This window comes from Equus quagga, chromosome 12, assembly GCF_021613505.1.
Source record: "Equus quagga isolate Etosha38 chromosome 12, UCLA_HA_Equagga_1.0, whole genome shotgun sequence".
Lineage (NCBI taxonomy): Eukaryota > Metazoa > Chordata > Mammalia > Perissodactyla > Equidae > Equus > Equus quagga.
The window spans coordinates 85048175-85065244 of NC_060278.1; the positions used below are offsets into that span (position 1 = coordinate 85048175).

The 17070-nt window shown below is 42.8% G+C and overlaps 1 protein-coding gene across 1 annotated transcript in view; it reads left to right on the plus strand.

Annotated features, from left to right (window-relative positions):
• Window positions 1–3011: 3011 nt before the first annotated feature.
• The window catches only part of TM9SF4 (transmembrane 9 superfamily member 4), a 52851-nt gene continuing 38792 nt past the window's right edge, over window positions 3012–17070 (plus strand). Inside the window, exon 1 of the mRNA XM_046678793.1 lies at window positions 3012–3150. Coding sequence (XP_046534749.1) covers window positions 3136–3150 — 15 coding nt within the window. The 5' untranslated portion in view covers window positions 3012–3135. The remainder of the gene's footprint in view (window positions 3151–17070) is intronic.

A 17070-nucleotide genomic window follows, 5' to 3' on the forward strand; every position in this document is an offset into this window, starting at 1 on the left:
TTCCAGAGATAAGAAGCCTTGTCCTACCGATCTCAAAATATAATAGCAAACATATCTATAGCACCTACAGTGTGACAGGCACTATTCTAAGCCTTTTTTTTTTTTTAAAGATTGGCACCTGAGCTAATATCTGTTGCCAACCTTCATTTTTTTTTTCTTTCCTTCTTCTTCTTCCCAAAGCCCCCCCAGTACCTAGTTGTCTATTCTAGTTGTGAGTGCCACTGGTTGTGCTGTGTGGGATGCCCCCTCAGTGTGGCCTGATGATGGTGCCACATCTGCGCCCAGGGTCTGAACCGGCAAAACCCCAGGCCGCCAAAGCAAAGTGAACAAACCTAGGCACTCAGCCACGGAGCCTGCCCCTCTGAGCTTTTGGTATGCATTAACTGATTCTGTCCGCATAACCATCCTGAGGTGAGGTATTTTATGATCTGTGCCCTACACATGAGGAAGTTGAGGTCTAGAGAGGTTAGGAAACTTGCACTTTTTCACACCCATGAGGATGGCTATTATTAAAAACAAACACAACCACAGAAAATAACAAGTGCTGCTGAGGATGTGAAGAAATTGGAAACCTTGTACGTTGCTGGTGGAAATGTAAAATGGTGTAGCCACTGTGCAAAATGGTATGGTAGTTCCTCAAAAAGTTAAACATAGAGTTACCGTATGATTCAGCAATTACACTTCTGGGTATAGACCCAAAAGAGCTGAAAGCAGGGACTTGAACAGATGTTTGCACATCCTTGTTCATAGCAGCATTATTCACAATAGCCAAAAAGTGGAAACAACCCAAATTCCGTAAAAAGGAATGAAATTCTGATATACGCTACAACATAGATGAAACCTGAAAACGTTATGCTAAGTGGAATAAGCCAGACACAAAAGGACAAATATTGCATAATTCCATTGATAAGAGGTATCTAGAATAGGCAAATTCATAGAAACACAAAGTAGAACAGAGGTTCTACCAGGGGCTGGGGAGAAGTATTAATGGGGAGTTAGTGTTTCACGGCACAGAGTTTCAGCTTAGGATGATGAAAAGGCTCTGGAGACGGATGGAGGTGATGGTTGCACAATATTGTCAATGTACTTGATACCACTGAATTGTACACTTAAAAGTGGTTAAGATGGTAAATTTTATGTGATGCATATTTTACCACAATAAAAAAAAATGTTTAAGGAAAAAAAGAAACTTGTCCATGTGGTGGAGCCAGTGAGTGGTGGAGATGGGATCTGAACCCAGGCAGTCCAGCTCCAGGATTCTGGCACATGTTACCAAAGGAGATTGGGATATTGAAAGCCCTTTGGGAAAAATACAAAGTTGAAGAGGGCTAAAATGGAAATATTGAGAAATAATATGCTGTTCATCAAGCTTTGTTCCTTATCAGTTATCCCTCTTCAGGCATCCAGAAATGGTGGGAAACACCCAGGATTCAAGCTCCAGAAGAACTGGTTCTAAGTTTGGAATCTATGGCTTACTAGCAATGAGACTCCAGGCAAAGCCTTCCTGGTCTCTCAAGCTTCCTCCCTGAGATAATGGTTGTTCTGCTACTCTTCAGGATGGTTGTGCAGGTCACAAGAGTTAACGGGTGTGTGTTTCAGTTACCCAATGCTGCCTAAGAAACCACCCCCAAATCTAAAACAACTAGGCTCAGCGGGGCAGTTTTTCTATTCCACAGGGTGTTGGATAAGGTTATGCATGTGGCTGCATTCAGCTGGCAGTTCAGCTGGGATTGGAATGTCCAAGATGACCTCATTCACAGATCTAGTGCCCAAATGGAGTTTCTTGAATGTCTTGAGGAGTTGGCTGGGCCTCCTTCCCTCTCCATGTGGCTCTCCAGCAGGATAGCCAGACTTCTTTAGACCCAAGATGGTGGAAGCAGAAGCTGCCAAGCCTCACTGTGACATGACCAGACAGATTCAACAGGAGGAGAAACAGAGTCTACTTGATAGGAGAAACAGCATGCTCATGCAAAGATGGGAGGACTTGTTGGCAGCCATCTTTTTGGAGAATCCACCCTAGTGGTGCTAACAGGTAGGAATCAGGGTTCAACTGCCCCTAGCCAAGACACAGGATTAGATGAGAGTCTTGTGAATGGTTTTAGCATAATGCTAAATGCTGCAGCACACAGCAAATGCTCAGTAAGTGTTTATTATTATTAATCATTATAATCTTTTTAACAACTTTTTGAAACAGTTGCAGGTAGCACTGGTCTTGTACGCACTTTATAGTGATACATGGACTAAATGAACTTTCAGAGCTCTCCCTATTTTAACACCATGACTCTTTGAGTCCCCTTTTCCAGATATTGGCAACTGAGGCTTAGGAAGGTTGAGTGATTTGCCTCGAGTACACACTTAGGTAACTAAAGCATGGTGAAGTTCACAGTCAAAAATGTCTCCCTCCATTAATATGCTGCTTTTCATTCATTCATTTAGTAAACATGCAGTGTAGTATTGTATTGGGCACCTACCATATGCCTGAAGGAGTATACATAAGGGTATAATGACAATTATTTATTGAATACATACTATGTAATATTACGTCATTGGATCTTCATCATAAACCTACAATCAAGGTATTTTAATAATCCTTTCCCCATGTTATAGGTAAGAATAAGGCAGAGTGAAATTAAATAAAAGACAATATGCTACCCTCATAGAGATTACAGTCTATTGGAGAGGATATAGGATAGTCAAGCAAATAATTAAATATATAATTACAAATTATTCTCGGAGTTGGGCAGCTATTGGAGTCATTGTACCGACCCCACTCACTCGAATCAAGGCCTCAAGTAACCCTGGCAACGGGGCTTTCTGCCAATAGTAAAGATGGCGTCCAGAGAACATGCGCGTTTACGCACACACCCATTACCCACAATGCAGTGTGGGGGAGGGGAAGCAGCAGTCTCTGCCAGGAGCTAATATGGCTCCTATAGTTACACCATCCTCTCTCTTCACCCACTCAGCGACCTAACTGTTCAGACCAGGCTACTGATCAGGAGCTAATTCTCCCTTGCCCCTCTGCTGACCGCGACTACAGGAGCGATTGAAGCCAGGCAGCACCTGGCAGTGTTAAACGGTAACCAGGGAAACACCACTTCCGCTGACGTCATTACGGCGACACGTGGATCCAAGATGGCGGCGGCGATGGTGAGTGAAGGAGACTCCGGGAGCCGGAGCTGGAGCGGGGCCCTCCGGAGGAACCCAGGACCTTCCGGTGTCCCGTGCCTGGCCCGAGCCATCTCCGGGACCCTTAGCTCAGGCTTGAGGGACGTCCCTGACTGGGCTCGTCTCCCCTAAACTCCCCCTCCCTGGCCTAGCCCTTACTCAGGCTTGTCAAGGCCCCGAGTTTGGGGGGAGGCGCTGGGTCGGAGGAAAGGTCTCAGCTACCGCCTCTGCCGGTTCCTATTCTTGCTTTGGTCGCCGCCTCCTGTGACTCCCGTTTTCCAAAATTCACTGTCCTAGCCCCGGTCTCCCCGAAGAACCCCTCTTATTCCCGCCCTTGCTCCTCCCCCTCATGTCCAAACTCTACTCTCTCCGCCTTCCCGCCTCCCTACTGTCCTGACCAGTCCGCGGATGCGACCTCATCTCTGACCAGCCTGCCAGCCCCCGCCCCATCTCAGATCCTTTCCAGAGCCCTATCCTCACCTCCACCCTCAAGTCTTCCCACCGCGCACCCACCTTGACTGCTGCTACCCGGGAGCATGCCCTAACTGCCCCCCACCCCCCTATCTTCCATCCCTAGACCCTTCCCTAACCGTTTCTCCTGTCTTCTCTCAATCAACTCCCTGCCTGTCTCCTGGGGAGCTTTTATCCCACTGGTTCTCAAACTTTGCTGTGGTTGAGACTCTCGGGGTGTGTGTCAGGAGGCGTGTTAGAAAAGCTGTTTCCTGAGCCACTCCCAAAGATTCTCAGTCCGTAGGGCCAGGTGATGACCAGGAGCCTGCACTTTTATAAGCACGCCAATGATTATGATGGAGGTGGTCTGTGGACTAAGTTTTGAAAAACACTCTACTGTCCCCACTTGGCTGCTTCCCCTTCCCATGCCCCTACAGGGCCACTCAGCTCGTTAGGGCTGAAGGCTCATTAGGATGGAACTCGTTAGGGTGAACGCTGTAAGTGGATAAGGGTGCGGGTAAAAGACCTGTGCCTGGAAAGTGGGTGCGAACTTGCTCGCTCCTGGTACAGAACCCTGGAAGGAGGTCTGTGAAGGACTGGCCTTTCTTCCAGACTCTCAGCTCACATTCTGCTTGTCAAGAGATCAGAAGCAAAATTGAAGTCACTTAGTCCCGAGTGATTTTCTAGGTCTTCCTGTATGTTGCTTCCTCAGCAGGTAATTTCCTCCTGGGAGTGAATGCAAAGGAAGACACAGAGAAAAGGAAGTGACATTTGATTTTAGCGAAGGAAGATTCTTGTTTAAATTCCTGGTGTTGGTTTTCTCCAAAGAAGGGTAGGTTATTGGCTGATAATGAGTTCCCCTCCTGTTAACCAACTGATAACTTAATCCTTTTTATTTAATGAGGGATTCCTTATTTAGAACCTCAGAGGTCAGGTAAAAGATTTCACAGGTGTGCCTAATTTCTTTCTTTCTTTTTTTTGCTGAGGAAGATTTGCCCTGAGGTAACATGTGTTGTCGATGCTCCTTTTTTTTGCTTGAGGAAGATTAGCCCTGAGGTAACATCTGTGCCAATCTTCCTCCATTTTTTTATATGCAGGACATGGTCACAGCATGGCTAGTGAGTGGAGTAGGTCTGTGCCCAGGATCCAAACCCTTGAACCCAGGCCCCCAAAGCAGAGTGCGCTGAACTTTAACCACTTGGCCACAGAGCCAGGCCCAGCCTTGCCTGATTTCTCTGGTCTCAGACTTCAGTCTGAACCATGAGTAGGGAACGTCCCAAAAGTGGCATGTCGAAACCCATCTTTTTCTGAACCAAATTCAGAACGAGGATGGCGTAAGAACTTAACAGGAAAAGTTCCACCCTCTCTTGCCATGGGGAAAAAGTTCAATAAAGTGGCATTTATAGCATTGTACTAGGAAATTCCTGCCCTGTTCAGAGGTTTTTAAGAGGTAATAAGTTAGCGATACATGTTTCTGGTACATATTTATTTAATCAACAAATGTTTGATTGCCTTCTCTGTGCTAAGGGACCTAGTTGTGAATTAGAGGTCAGGGTCCCTACCCTTGTGGAGCTTTTCTAGTCTGAGGAGACAGGCAGTGAATAAGTAAATGCATGAACCAGATGCTGTCAGAGAGTAGTAAGTGCTGTGAAGACGCTGTCACAGCAAGGTGAAGTGGTAGTAATTGGGGGTGACGAGGTGATGCAACTACTTTGCATGAAGTGGTCAGAGAAGGCTTCTCAGAGAAGGTGATGTGAGTTGAGACCTGATTGACAAGAAGGAACCAGCAATGCAAAGAATGTTCCAAAGGAAATGACAAGTGTAAAGGACCAAGGTGGGAAAGGGCTTGGTATGTTTGAGGAGCACAGAAGGCTGGAGGGCTGAAGCACGGTGAGGGGTGGGGTGGGGGAGATGGTAGAAGGAAGTTGGTGAGGGGCGGGAGCAGCCACGCCTGTAGTTGCGGTGGGTTACAGCCTGCAGTGTGCAGTCTGTGGGCTGCACTTTGACGTAGACTGCTCTGCTAGGGTGCGTCCCCTTCCCACCCGCTCCAGAACATTTCATTAGGGGAGCTGGCTTGTTCTCAGCCTGCAGAGAAGCCGTGGAAAGGAGTTTGGATTTTATTCTAAGCACAGTGGAAAGCACCGTGATTTAGCGTTTGTCGTGTCACCTGGGAGTGGGGTCCTGCCCTTTCATGGTGAATACAGTAATTGATTTGAAGAAACGGAGGGTACAATGTATACAGTGACCCACAGAGGCTAGTTTAAAGGGCGCATGTGAGAAATTTCATGTTTGATGCAATAGTGAAAAGATGTGGAAGCAGGTTTATTACAGGGGGATGTATGTAACGGGCACAGTGGGGTCACAGGTAGACTTGAGTTTGGTCTGCGTCAAGCACTTTATTACATGAAGTTAGAACAGCCTCCGCACCCTGTGTCCCAGCTGCTGCGGATGGAAGTGTGTGGATCCGCTTTGGGGTGTATGGGTTTCTGAGGCAAGTCATACAACCCAAGAGGAGCCGAGCTAGTGAATTCAGCTAGTGAATTCAGTGACCGTTAGAACAGGCTGGATTTGGGGTTTGTTCTTGTGTTTTGAAAGTTAGGGCTGTGGGTGCAAGTTTCAACTCCTGTCTTAGGAGCTTTTCCCTCCCTCGCTTTCCTTAGTGAATGGCTCTTCTTCGCCAAGGGTTAGGCTGCCAGCTCCCAGGTCTGTGTCAGCGCAGTGGGGGTTTTCCCGAACTTGCAGAGCAAGACTTCTCCCGCCGCAGAGGAGACGCCGGTGTAAACTGGAGCGCGCTCGTTTCCCTGCTCCTCCTGCCCTGCACTTAGATGGCTCTGTGAAGTCACACAATACTGAGTTACCTAGATCAGTCTGAAGTGAGAAGCAGGCTCGTGTCTCACTCTTAACGGAAATATTGAGCATATGGAGTATGCTTTGGGGAATATTATTTTGCTGGAACTTGAGAAATGTCCATCAAGTACATTTGTAGGCATGTCAGCTCAGGAGTCTAGAAACGTCCATTTGGAGACTAGAACTCTGTGTACTTCTCTCACATATCTTATCGTTCATACTGTTTGGGTTTTACCCGTTTCCTTTTTTATTGACTATAATTCGTATACCATAAAGTTCACTGGTAAAGTATACCGTTGAGTGGTTTTTATAAGTACAGTCACAAAGTTGTGCAACTTTCACCACTATTTACTTCCAGAACATTTTCATCACCCCAAAAAGCAACCCATTAGCAGTTATTTCCCAGGCCCTTGCAACCACTAATTTACTTTGTGTAGATTTGTCTCTGGATATTTCATATAAATGGAATCACATCATATGTGGTGTTTTGTATTCGGCTTTTTTTATACAGCATAATGTTTTTAAAGTTCATCTATGTTGTAGCATGTGTCAGTATTTCATCCCTTTTTATGGACAAATAATATGCCATTGTGTGGATAGACCACATTTTATTTATTCTTTCAACCGTTGATGGACATTGGGTTTGTTTCCACTTTTTGGCTGTTATGAATAATGTTGCTATTAACATTTGTGTGCAAGTTTTTGTGTGAGTGTGTGTTTTCAGTTTTCTTGGGTATGTACCTAGGAGTGGAATCTGGGTTGGTTCACACTGTTTTGAGGTTGCTTGAGTTTGATCCAGTCCAGAGGCAAGGGAATGGACTGAATGAGCTCACGTTTCCTTTGAGCAGATGGAGTGAGTGCTAGCCAGTCGCCCCGGCCCCAGTCGGAAGTACAGAAACTGTTTCTGTGGTGGAATAGGGATGGTAGAGTCCAGGAACAGGAGGTGAGAGACCTGGACTCTGCCACCAGAGCTGTGTGTGGGAAGCTGCTGTCTCCTCGGGGCCTCTCTCGTGGGTGGGCATCAGCCCATTGAGCACTGGAGCAGGAGCCAGCAGCCTGGGCTTAGTCCCACCACTCCCACTGATCCACCATGTGGCCTGGGGCACATTACTTTGTCTTTATTGATGTGTTTCCACATATGTCACATGTGAAGTGAAGGTTTGGATTTGATGATTTCTAAATTCCAGGTTGAAAATACTGTGATTTAGAATACTTGAATTTAAGGTGATTTTTGCTAATATGCCTATAAAATCAGATTGATTTTGATTTTTTTCCATGGTCGTAGTCCCTGTGGTCTTTCCAAGTGCTGTCAGTTGTATTGTCTGTCTTCTCTCTCGAGTTGCCCTACCTGGCACATATTCTGCAGGAGCTGCTGTGTCCTTGGATCTGAGATGCCAATACCAGGCCTTGGTTCAGATGTGTTTCTCTGAGGAATCCCTTTAAAGGAGCGCCCTTAGTCCTCTCAGGAAGTAGAGAGGAGGCAGAGACAGCGCTAAGTTGCCTCTTGCTTTCTCTTTTACAGCTTGGACAAAAGTTCCCCTTTGATCTTGCAGTAAAGAAGCAGGTTGCAGAATGTTGGAGAAGGTTGGGTTTTGATCTCTGGGCACTGGCAGGAAGGTGGGAAGGACCCAGGATGAGCAGGGCCATCTGGCCGCAGGCAAATGATAGGAACCACCTACCGCCCCCAAACCTGCTTTGATCCGTGAACCATTTGCTGACACTAGTGTTTCCCAAATGGGGCATGGTTGGGGACGCACGGGACTTCTCAATTCTGTCTCATTCCTCTTCATTGCCTCCTTCTCTGTCTTCATAACATGATTTCTCACCTATGCCTGAGCATTAAACTGACATACCTCCCAGGGCTTGCAATCTTGAGGTTTTGTATTCAGAAGGTATGCTAAATGCTACTAGCAATTCTTGAAAAACAAAAATCACCAGCTGGAACTGAATTCTTAAGCCAGTTTAGAAAGGAGTCTGGGTGCCCTGGCAAGTCACTTAACATCTTTGGGCTTCGGTTTCTTCTTGAAGTAGATCAGACGCTATAAATCAGCAATCCTTGGACCACATCTTGACATGGGCTTGATTTGGGGTTTTTTTTTTTTTTTTTTTGCTGGCACAGAACTTTAAAATTTTTTGAGTTAGTCACCAACATTTAATAATTGGGCGATTTCACATTTTAAAAATTCTAGATTTTCATTTTCTCTTGAAAATTCAGGCCCCAATTCCCCATGAGGAGCATTCCCCATGCAGGGCCCGGTTTGTCACTTTCTCCTCCACTCCCTTTTTTCTTGATTCTGAGCAGCTTCACGATTTAGATCAACTGCATGGCCAGTCTAGGTGGTTGAATTTGCAACCCCTGAATGAGATGGTCTCTTTATAAAGTTTAAAACTACTATGACATTCTGATTAAAAAGCTATTAAAGATTTGTGGTAATCCCCAATGTTACCTGACTTCAAGGGAAAAATTTCTACTCACATGATGCATTTCAACTGATGAACCATATGCCCATCCATTGTTCCATCTAATTCTTTTTTCTTTTTTGAGCAAGATTAGCTGTGAGCTAATATCTGCTACCAATCCTCCTCTTTTTTTTTTTTTTTCTTGCTGAGGAAGACTGGCCCTGAGCTAACATCCGTTCCCATATTCCTCTACCTTATATGTGGGACACCTACCACAGCATGGCTTGGCAAACAGTGCCATGTCCACACCCAGGATCTGAACCGGTGAACCCTGGGCCACTGAAGCAGAACGTGCGACCTTAACCGCTGTGCCACTGGGCTGGCCCCCATCTAATCCTTATAAAAGCCCATTTTACAGATGAAGAAACTAAGGCTTGGTCTAAGGACCTGGGCTAGAATTTGACGCTGATGGGTTTTATGACTTTGGGCAAACTATTTGCTTCTTTAAACCTCAGTTACCTCTTTTAAAATGTTTTCTTGTGTATGTGGGAAAATACACATAACATTTGCCATTTTAACTATTTTAAGAATACAGTTCAGTGGCATTAAGTACATTCACATTGTTGTGTAACCGTCACCATCATCCATCTTCAGAACTTTTTCGTCATCCCAAACTGAATCAGTTTCCTTATTTTAAAATGAGGATGATACTGACCTCAGAGGATTGTTGTGGTGATTAAATGAAGTAAGACATGAAAGTGTCCAGCACAGAGAGTGCTCTTTTCTACTCCAAGGTTTGAAGTCTTCCGGAGGTGAAGCATCTAAGCCCATCTCTTGGACTGAGGGTTCTTTATAAATACCCCAGGGGGAGAGGGAGGGTCAGTGCATTTCATAGGTTTTATCTTTGCACTTTCTGGCCTCAATGTTTAGGTCTAGTTGTCTGTTGCTCGGTGAGGGTGGTTATTAGTTTCACCTGGCCTTCGACAGCCTGCTGTGGGTTTTTCCCTACCAGCAAAAGACCGTTGAGTCTTTTTATGTCTCTCTGCTCAACAGCTACTATGTAGCTGTGAGCTCTGAAATAAAGGCTACATATTTGGAGTCTCCTGTGGCTAATTTGGTTCTGTTTTTTTCCTCTGTGAGTTCTTTAGCTTCATGGGGGCAGCTTGGTAAGTGGTCTTCAGCATCATTAGCCATCCTGCACGTGTGGTTGAATTCTTAGGGAGCTTTAACTGAGTGGGTAGTTGATTTCAGTTAACTGCCGGCAAACTGTGCCCCAAAGCCTTTCTCTTTTTCTTTTTGGCTTAATCTGGGGAGCAGTTACTGAGTGATCTTAAAATAGTGACTGTATCTTTGAGAAGGAAAAAGAAGAATCTAGCTTACTGTTAAGAAAGCTGCTGCTTTTGTAGCAGGAAAAGCATGAAATAGGAACCGGCAAGGCTGTTCAGATTGGCCAGCCTGTATCACTAGATGATGCTATTTATAGGGAGGGAGACTGCCAGGCAAAGGGCTCCAGAAAAGGAAAGGTTAACTTCAGGCCACAGAGAATGTGAGTGAATAAAATAATTTTCAGTTCTCAGGGGAAACTTCCTATTTTCTTGGGAAATTAATTGCTCACTCCTTTCAAACTGGGTGGGGCAAATGTTAGGGGGTGAAGGGTACTTTTTAGTCCTCGTAGTCCTTCACTGGGCTGTTGGGAAAGATTTTTCCCATGCGTGGTCCCCAAGAATAAAATGGATAGGAAAGGCAAGACCTTGATTCTTGAGTCTCTTCAGCTTTATAACTTTCCAGGTCACCCCTATCTTTGCCAGTGATGGGGTGTTAGATTACAGCACAAAGGGCTTCTAGATTGCCATCACCTTGTTCCTTGACATGCTACCTTTGCAGTCTCGGGGCTTGGAAACCGAGTAAAGCAAAATAATGTTAAATGGGCTGGTTCACATCTCTTAGAACTCTCTCTCCTTTCATGGCTCTGAAAATGCAAAAGATGTTTGCCAGATACCTAATTGACTTTTCAGACTGAACCTCACATGGGAGTGCCTGTGGTGACCAATTAAAAATTAAAGAAAGATACAAAGGAATTTGCCAAGAAGCAAGTACTTTGCTCCTCCTTAACTTCCTTACAGAAATGAACCATGGGTCAAACATCCTCTCTCAGGCTGTGAGGGCTGCAGAGGTAGTAAAGTCAAAGACTCACAGAAAGTTGTCATGGTGTCTAGTACAGGGGGTCTTCTCAGGGGCCCATGAACTTCTAAGTCCTAGATCCTCCTGGAATCATATGTCACATTCTGCATTTTGGAGCGTTTTTTCTGGGAGCAGGGTCTGTAGCTTTTATAAGATCCTCAGAGGGGTTCGCAACACCCTCCCTGAGGTTAAGAATTGCCGATCTAGTCTGGTTCCCCACACGCTCATGCCAGAATCTCCTCTGCATTCTCCTTACCTTATGTTTCCCATTTCCTGTATGTCTTCAGGGGGACTTTCAGAGGCAGCCCATTTCCTTCCCCTTCTTAAAATCTAAATATTTATTTGAATATGAGTGATCCACGTACATAGAAAAAAGATAGTGGAAAAAAGCTATAAATGAAAAGAAAGTCACTTGGCTACCCCAGATCCATTCATCAGAGTTAAATAGTCTTTGATTTTTTTAACATAGATTTCTCCAGAACATTTTTATACACATAAAAATGTCTATTTTTAAAAACTTTTTATTATAAAAAATTTCCAACATACACAAAAGTAGAAGAAATAGTATAATGAACCCCCATAACCCATCACCCAGCTTCAACAATTACCATTATATTGTCAAACTTGTTTCATCTATATCTCCCTCTAGCTGGTTATTTTTTTTCTTCTGGTATATGAAAGTATCATTTAATGCCAGAAAATGACCCATTTTAAGTGTACAGTTCAATGATTTTTGGTAAATGTACAGGCCTAACTCATTTTATTGCATTTCAGTGTGTTTTGTGCTTTGCAGATATTGTGTTTTTTATAAATTGATGGAATGTGGCAACCCTGTGTTGAGCAAGTCTGTCGGCACCATTTTTCCAACAGCATTTGCTCACGTCATGTGTCTGTGTCACATTTTGGTAGTTCTCGCAATATTTCAAACTTTTTTATTGTTATTATATGTTATGGTGATCTGTAATCAGGAATCTTTGATGTTACCATTGTAACTGTTTTGGGGTGCCACGAACCACGCCCATATAAGCTGGTGAAGTTAATGTGTAAATGTTGTGTGTGTTCTGACTGCTCCACCGACCAGCTGTTCTCCCATCCGTCTCCCTCTCCTCCCTATTCCCTGAGACATAACAATGTTGAAATTAGGCCAGTTACTAACCTTACAATGGCCTCTAAGTGTTCAAGTGAAAGGAAGAGTCACATGTCTCATTTTAAATCAAAAGCTAGAAATGATTAAGCTTAGTGAGGAAGGCATGTTGAAAGCTGAGATAGGCTGAAAGCTAGGCCTCTTGCGCCAAACAGTCAAGCTGTGAATGCAAAGGAAAAGTTCTTGAAGGAAATTAGAGTGCTAGTCCAGTGAACACACTGATGCTAAGAAAGCGAAACAGCCTTATTACTGATATGGAGAAAGTTTTAGCGGTCTGGATAGAAGATCAAACCAGCCACAACATCCCCTTAAGCCAAAGCCTAATCCAGAGCAAGGCCCCAACTCTCTCCAATGCTGTGAAGGCTGAGAGAGGTGAGGCAGCTGCAGAAGAAAAGTTTGAAGCTAGCATGAGGTTTAAGGAAAGAAACCATCTCCATAACATGAAAATGCAAGGCGAAGCAGCCAGTGCTGATGGAGAAGCTGCAGCAAGTCACCCAGAAGATCCAGCTAAGGTAATTAATGAAGGGGGCTACACTGAACACCAGATTTTCAATGTAGACAAAACAGCCTTCTATTGGAAGGAGATGTCACTTAGGACTTTCGTAGCTAGAGAGGAGAAGTGAAAGTCAAAGCTTCAAAGGACAGCCTGATTCTCTTGTTAGGGGCTAATGGCAGCTAGTGACTTTAAGTTGAAGCCAAGCTCATTTACCATTCTGAAAATCCTAGGGCCCTGAAGAATTATGCTAAATCTGTTCTGCCTGTGCTCTATAAATGGAACAGTAAAGCTTCGATGACAGCACATCTTTTTACAACATGGTTTACTGAATATTTTAAGCCCTCTGTTGTGACCTACTGCTCAGAAGAAAAGATTCCTTTCAAAATATTACCACGCGTTGACAATGCTTCTGGTCACCCAAGAGCTCTGATGGAGATGTGCAGTGAGATGAATATTGTTCTCATGCCTGCCGACACAACATCCATTCTGCAGCTCAGGGATCAAAGAGTAATTTTGGCTTTCAAGTCTTATTATTTAAGAAATGCACTTTGTAAAGCCATAGCTGCCATAGATAGTGATTCCCCTGATGGATCTGGGCAAAGTCAATTGAAAACCTTCTTGGAAGGGATTCACCATTCTAGATGCATTAAGAACATTCATGATTCATGGGAGGAGGTCAAAATATCAACATTAATGGGAATTTGGCAGAAGATGATTCCAAACCCCAGGGATGACTTTGAGGGGTTCCACACTTCATTGGAGGAAGTAACTGCAGATGTGGTGGAACTAGCAAGAGAACTAGAATTGGAAGTGGAGCCTGAAGATGTGAATGAATTGTTGCAGTCTCATGATAAAACTTTTACAGATGAGGAGTTGCTTCTTAAGGATAAGCAAAGAAAGTGGTTTCTTGAGGTGGAATCTGCTCCTGGTGAAGATTCTGTGAAGACTGTGGAAATGACAACAAAAGATAAACTTAGTTGTTAAAGCAACAGCAGGGTTTAAGAGGATTGACTCCAATTTTGAAAGAAGTCGGGCTGTGGGTAAAATGCATTATCAAACAAACAGCATCGCATGCTACAAAGAAATCTTCTGCAAAAGGAAGAGTCAATCAATGCAACAAACGTCATTGATGTCTTATTTTAAGAAATTGCTACAGCCATCCCATCCTTCAGCAGCCACCCCCCTGATCAGTCAGCAGCCATCAACATCGAGGCAAGACCCTCCACCAACAAAAAGATTATGACTCACTGAAGGCTCAGATGATGGTTAACATTTTTTAGCAATAAAGTATTTTTAATTAAGATGTGTACATTATTTTTTTAGACATAATGCTATCACACACTTATTAGACTAAAGTATGGCGTAAATATAACTTTTATATGCACTGGGAAATGAGAAAATTTGTGTGACTTGCTTTATTGTGATGTTCACTTTATTGCAGTGGTCTAGAACTGAACCCACGCTATCTCTGAGGTATGCCTGTGAAGACTTGTGCAATAATCACACGGACACAAAGTTTTAGAACATTTCTGCCTCTCCAGCAAGTTCCCTAACAGTCAAGGGATTGACACTTGGAGTCAGTCCCAGCTCCTACAGCTATCCAACCACTGATCTGCTTTCTGTCTATAGATTTGCCTTTTCTGGGCATTTCGTATAAGTGGAATTATATAATATATAGACTTTTGCACCTGGCTTCTTTTACTTAGCATAATATTTTTGAGGTTCATGCATGTTCTAACATGAATTGGTAGTTCTCTCCTTTTTGTTGCTGAGTGGTATTTTGCTGTATGGCTATACTACATTTTGTTTATCCGTTCTCCAATTGATAGGTGTTTGGATTGTTTCCAATTTTGAGCTTTTGGGATCAAAGCTATTGGGAACATTCATGTACGAGTCTTTGTATGAACATGTATTTCCTTTTCTCTTGGATAAATGCCTAGGATTGGAATTGCTGGATAGTATCGTACGTTTATGTTTAACTTTTTAAAGATACTGCCAGACTTTCCAAAGTGGCTGTACTGTTTTACATTCCCACCAATATATGAGGGTTCCAGTTTCTCCACATCTTTGTCCACACTTGTTGTTGTCTGTGTTTTTGAGGCTAGCCATTCTAGTGGGTGTGTAGTGATACTTCATTGTGGTTTTGGTTTGCATTTCCCTAATGACAAATGATATCAAACATCTTATATGCTTATTGGCCATACTTATGTCATCTTTGGTGAAATGTCTATAAAAATCTTTTTCCCATTTTTAAATTGGATTGTCTTATTACTAAGGTGTAACACTATTTTACATATTCTGTATGCAAATCCCCTATCAGATATGTAAGTTGCAAAGATTTTTCTCCTAGTCTGTGGCCTCTTTTTCATTTTCTTAATGATATCCTTTGAAGTATGAAAGCTTTAAATTTTGATGAAGTCCAACATCAATTTTTAAAATATGCATTGCACTTTTAGTCTTGTATCTAAGACATCTTTGCCTAACCCAAGGTCAGAAAGATTTTCTCCTAGCTTTTCTTCTAGAAGTTTTATAGTTTTAGCTTTTCTGTTTAGGTTTATGATCCATTTTGAGTTAATTTTTGTGTATAATGTGAAGTTTCTTTTGCATATGGCTACCCAACTGTCCAAGCACCATTTGTTGAAAAGATTAGCTTTTCCTTATTGAATTGCTGTGTTAACTTTGTTGGAAATCAATTTACTGTAAATATAAAGATTTATTTCTAGACTTTTAATTCTGTTTCATTGATCATTATTCTTATACACTGTCTTGATTACTATAGCTTTTTAAAAATAAGCTTAGAGGGGCTGGCCCTGTTGCCGAGTGGTTAAATTCGCACGTTCCGCTTCAGCGGCCCGGGGTTTTGCTGGTTCGGATCCTGGGCACTGACATGGCACCACTCAGTAGGCCGTGTTGAGGCGGCATCCCACATGCCACAACTAGAAAGACCCACAACTAAAGTATACAACTATCTACTTGGGGGATTTGGGGAGAAAAAGCAGAAAAATAAATAAATAAATAAATAAGCTTAGAAATTGCGTAGTATAAATCCTCCAATTTTGTTCTTTCTAAAAGTTGTTTTGGATCTTCCAGGCCCTTTTTGTTTCCATATAAATTTTAGGGTCAACTTGTCAGTTTCTACAAAAAGCTCGCTGGGATTCTGATGGGAAAATTGCCATCCTAACAATATTGTGTCTTCAATCCATGAACATGGAATATCTCTCCAATTATTTAGATCTTCTTTCATTTCTCTTAGCAGTGTTTTATAATTTTTAGTATACAAGTCCTTTTAAAAAATTTATTCCTGGGGCTGGCCCATTGGCCAGTGGTTAAGTTCACACATTCCACTTCAGCGGCCCAGGGTTTGCCAGTTCGGATCCTGGGTGAGGACCCATGCACCACTTGTCAGCCATGCCGTGGCAGGTGTCCCACATATAAAGTAGAGGAAGATGGCACAAATGTTAGCTCAGGGCCAGTCCTCCTCAGCAAAAAGAGGAGGATTAGCAGCAGATGTTAGCTCAGGGCTAATCTTCCTCAAACAAAACCAAAACCAAAAAATTTATTCCTAAATATTTTTTTTTGAAACTATGGTAAATGGGACTATTTTTTAAATTTTGGATTGTTTGTTGCTAGTATGTGGAAATACAATTAATTTTTATATATTGATCTTGTAGTCTATGACCATGCTCAACTTGTTTATTAGTTCTAGCAGTTGTTTTGTGGATTCCTTAGAATTTTCTAGATACAAGGTATATGATTTGGAAATAAAAGCACTTTTACTTCTTTCTTTCCAATCTAGATGCCTTTAATTAATTATTTTATCTAGTGCACATTATTTGCATTTATAGCTCAGTGTTGAATAGAAATGGCATATGTGGACATCCTTGCCTTGTTCCTCATCTTAGGGGGGAGGCATTCAGTCTTTCACCATTAAGTATGATGTTGGCTGTGGGTTTTTCAGAGCTGCCCTTTATCTGGTTGAGGAAGTTCCTTTCTGTTCCTAGTTTGTTGAGACTTTTTATCATGAATGTGTGTTGAATTTTGTCACGTGCTTTTTCTGCCTCTGTTGTGATGATTGTGTGGCTTTTGTCCTTTATTCTATTTATATGATGTGTTACATTAATTGATTTTCAGATAATAAGCCAACCTTGCACTTCGAGGATAAACCCCAGTGGGTCATGATGTATAAACCTTTTTATATGTTGCTAGATTCGATTTGCTAATATTTTGTTAAGGATTTTTTCTGTGTTCATCAGGTATATTCGTCTGTTGTTTTCTTTTCTTGTGTTGTCTTTGGCTTTGGTACATGCTCTTAAAAAAACTACTTAGACAAATGAGATTATACAGTACATACACTGCTGTGCATCTTACTTTTTCTTCCTACTTA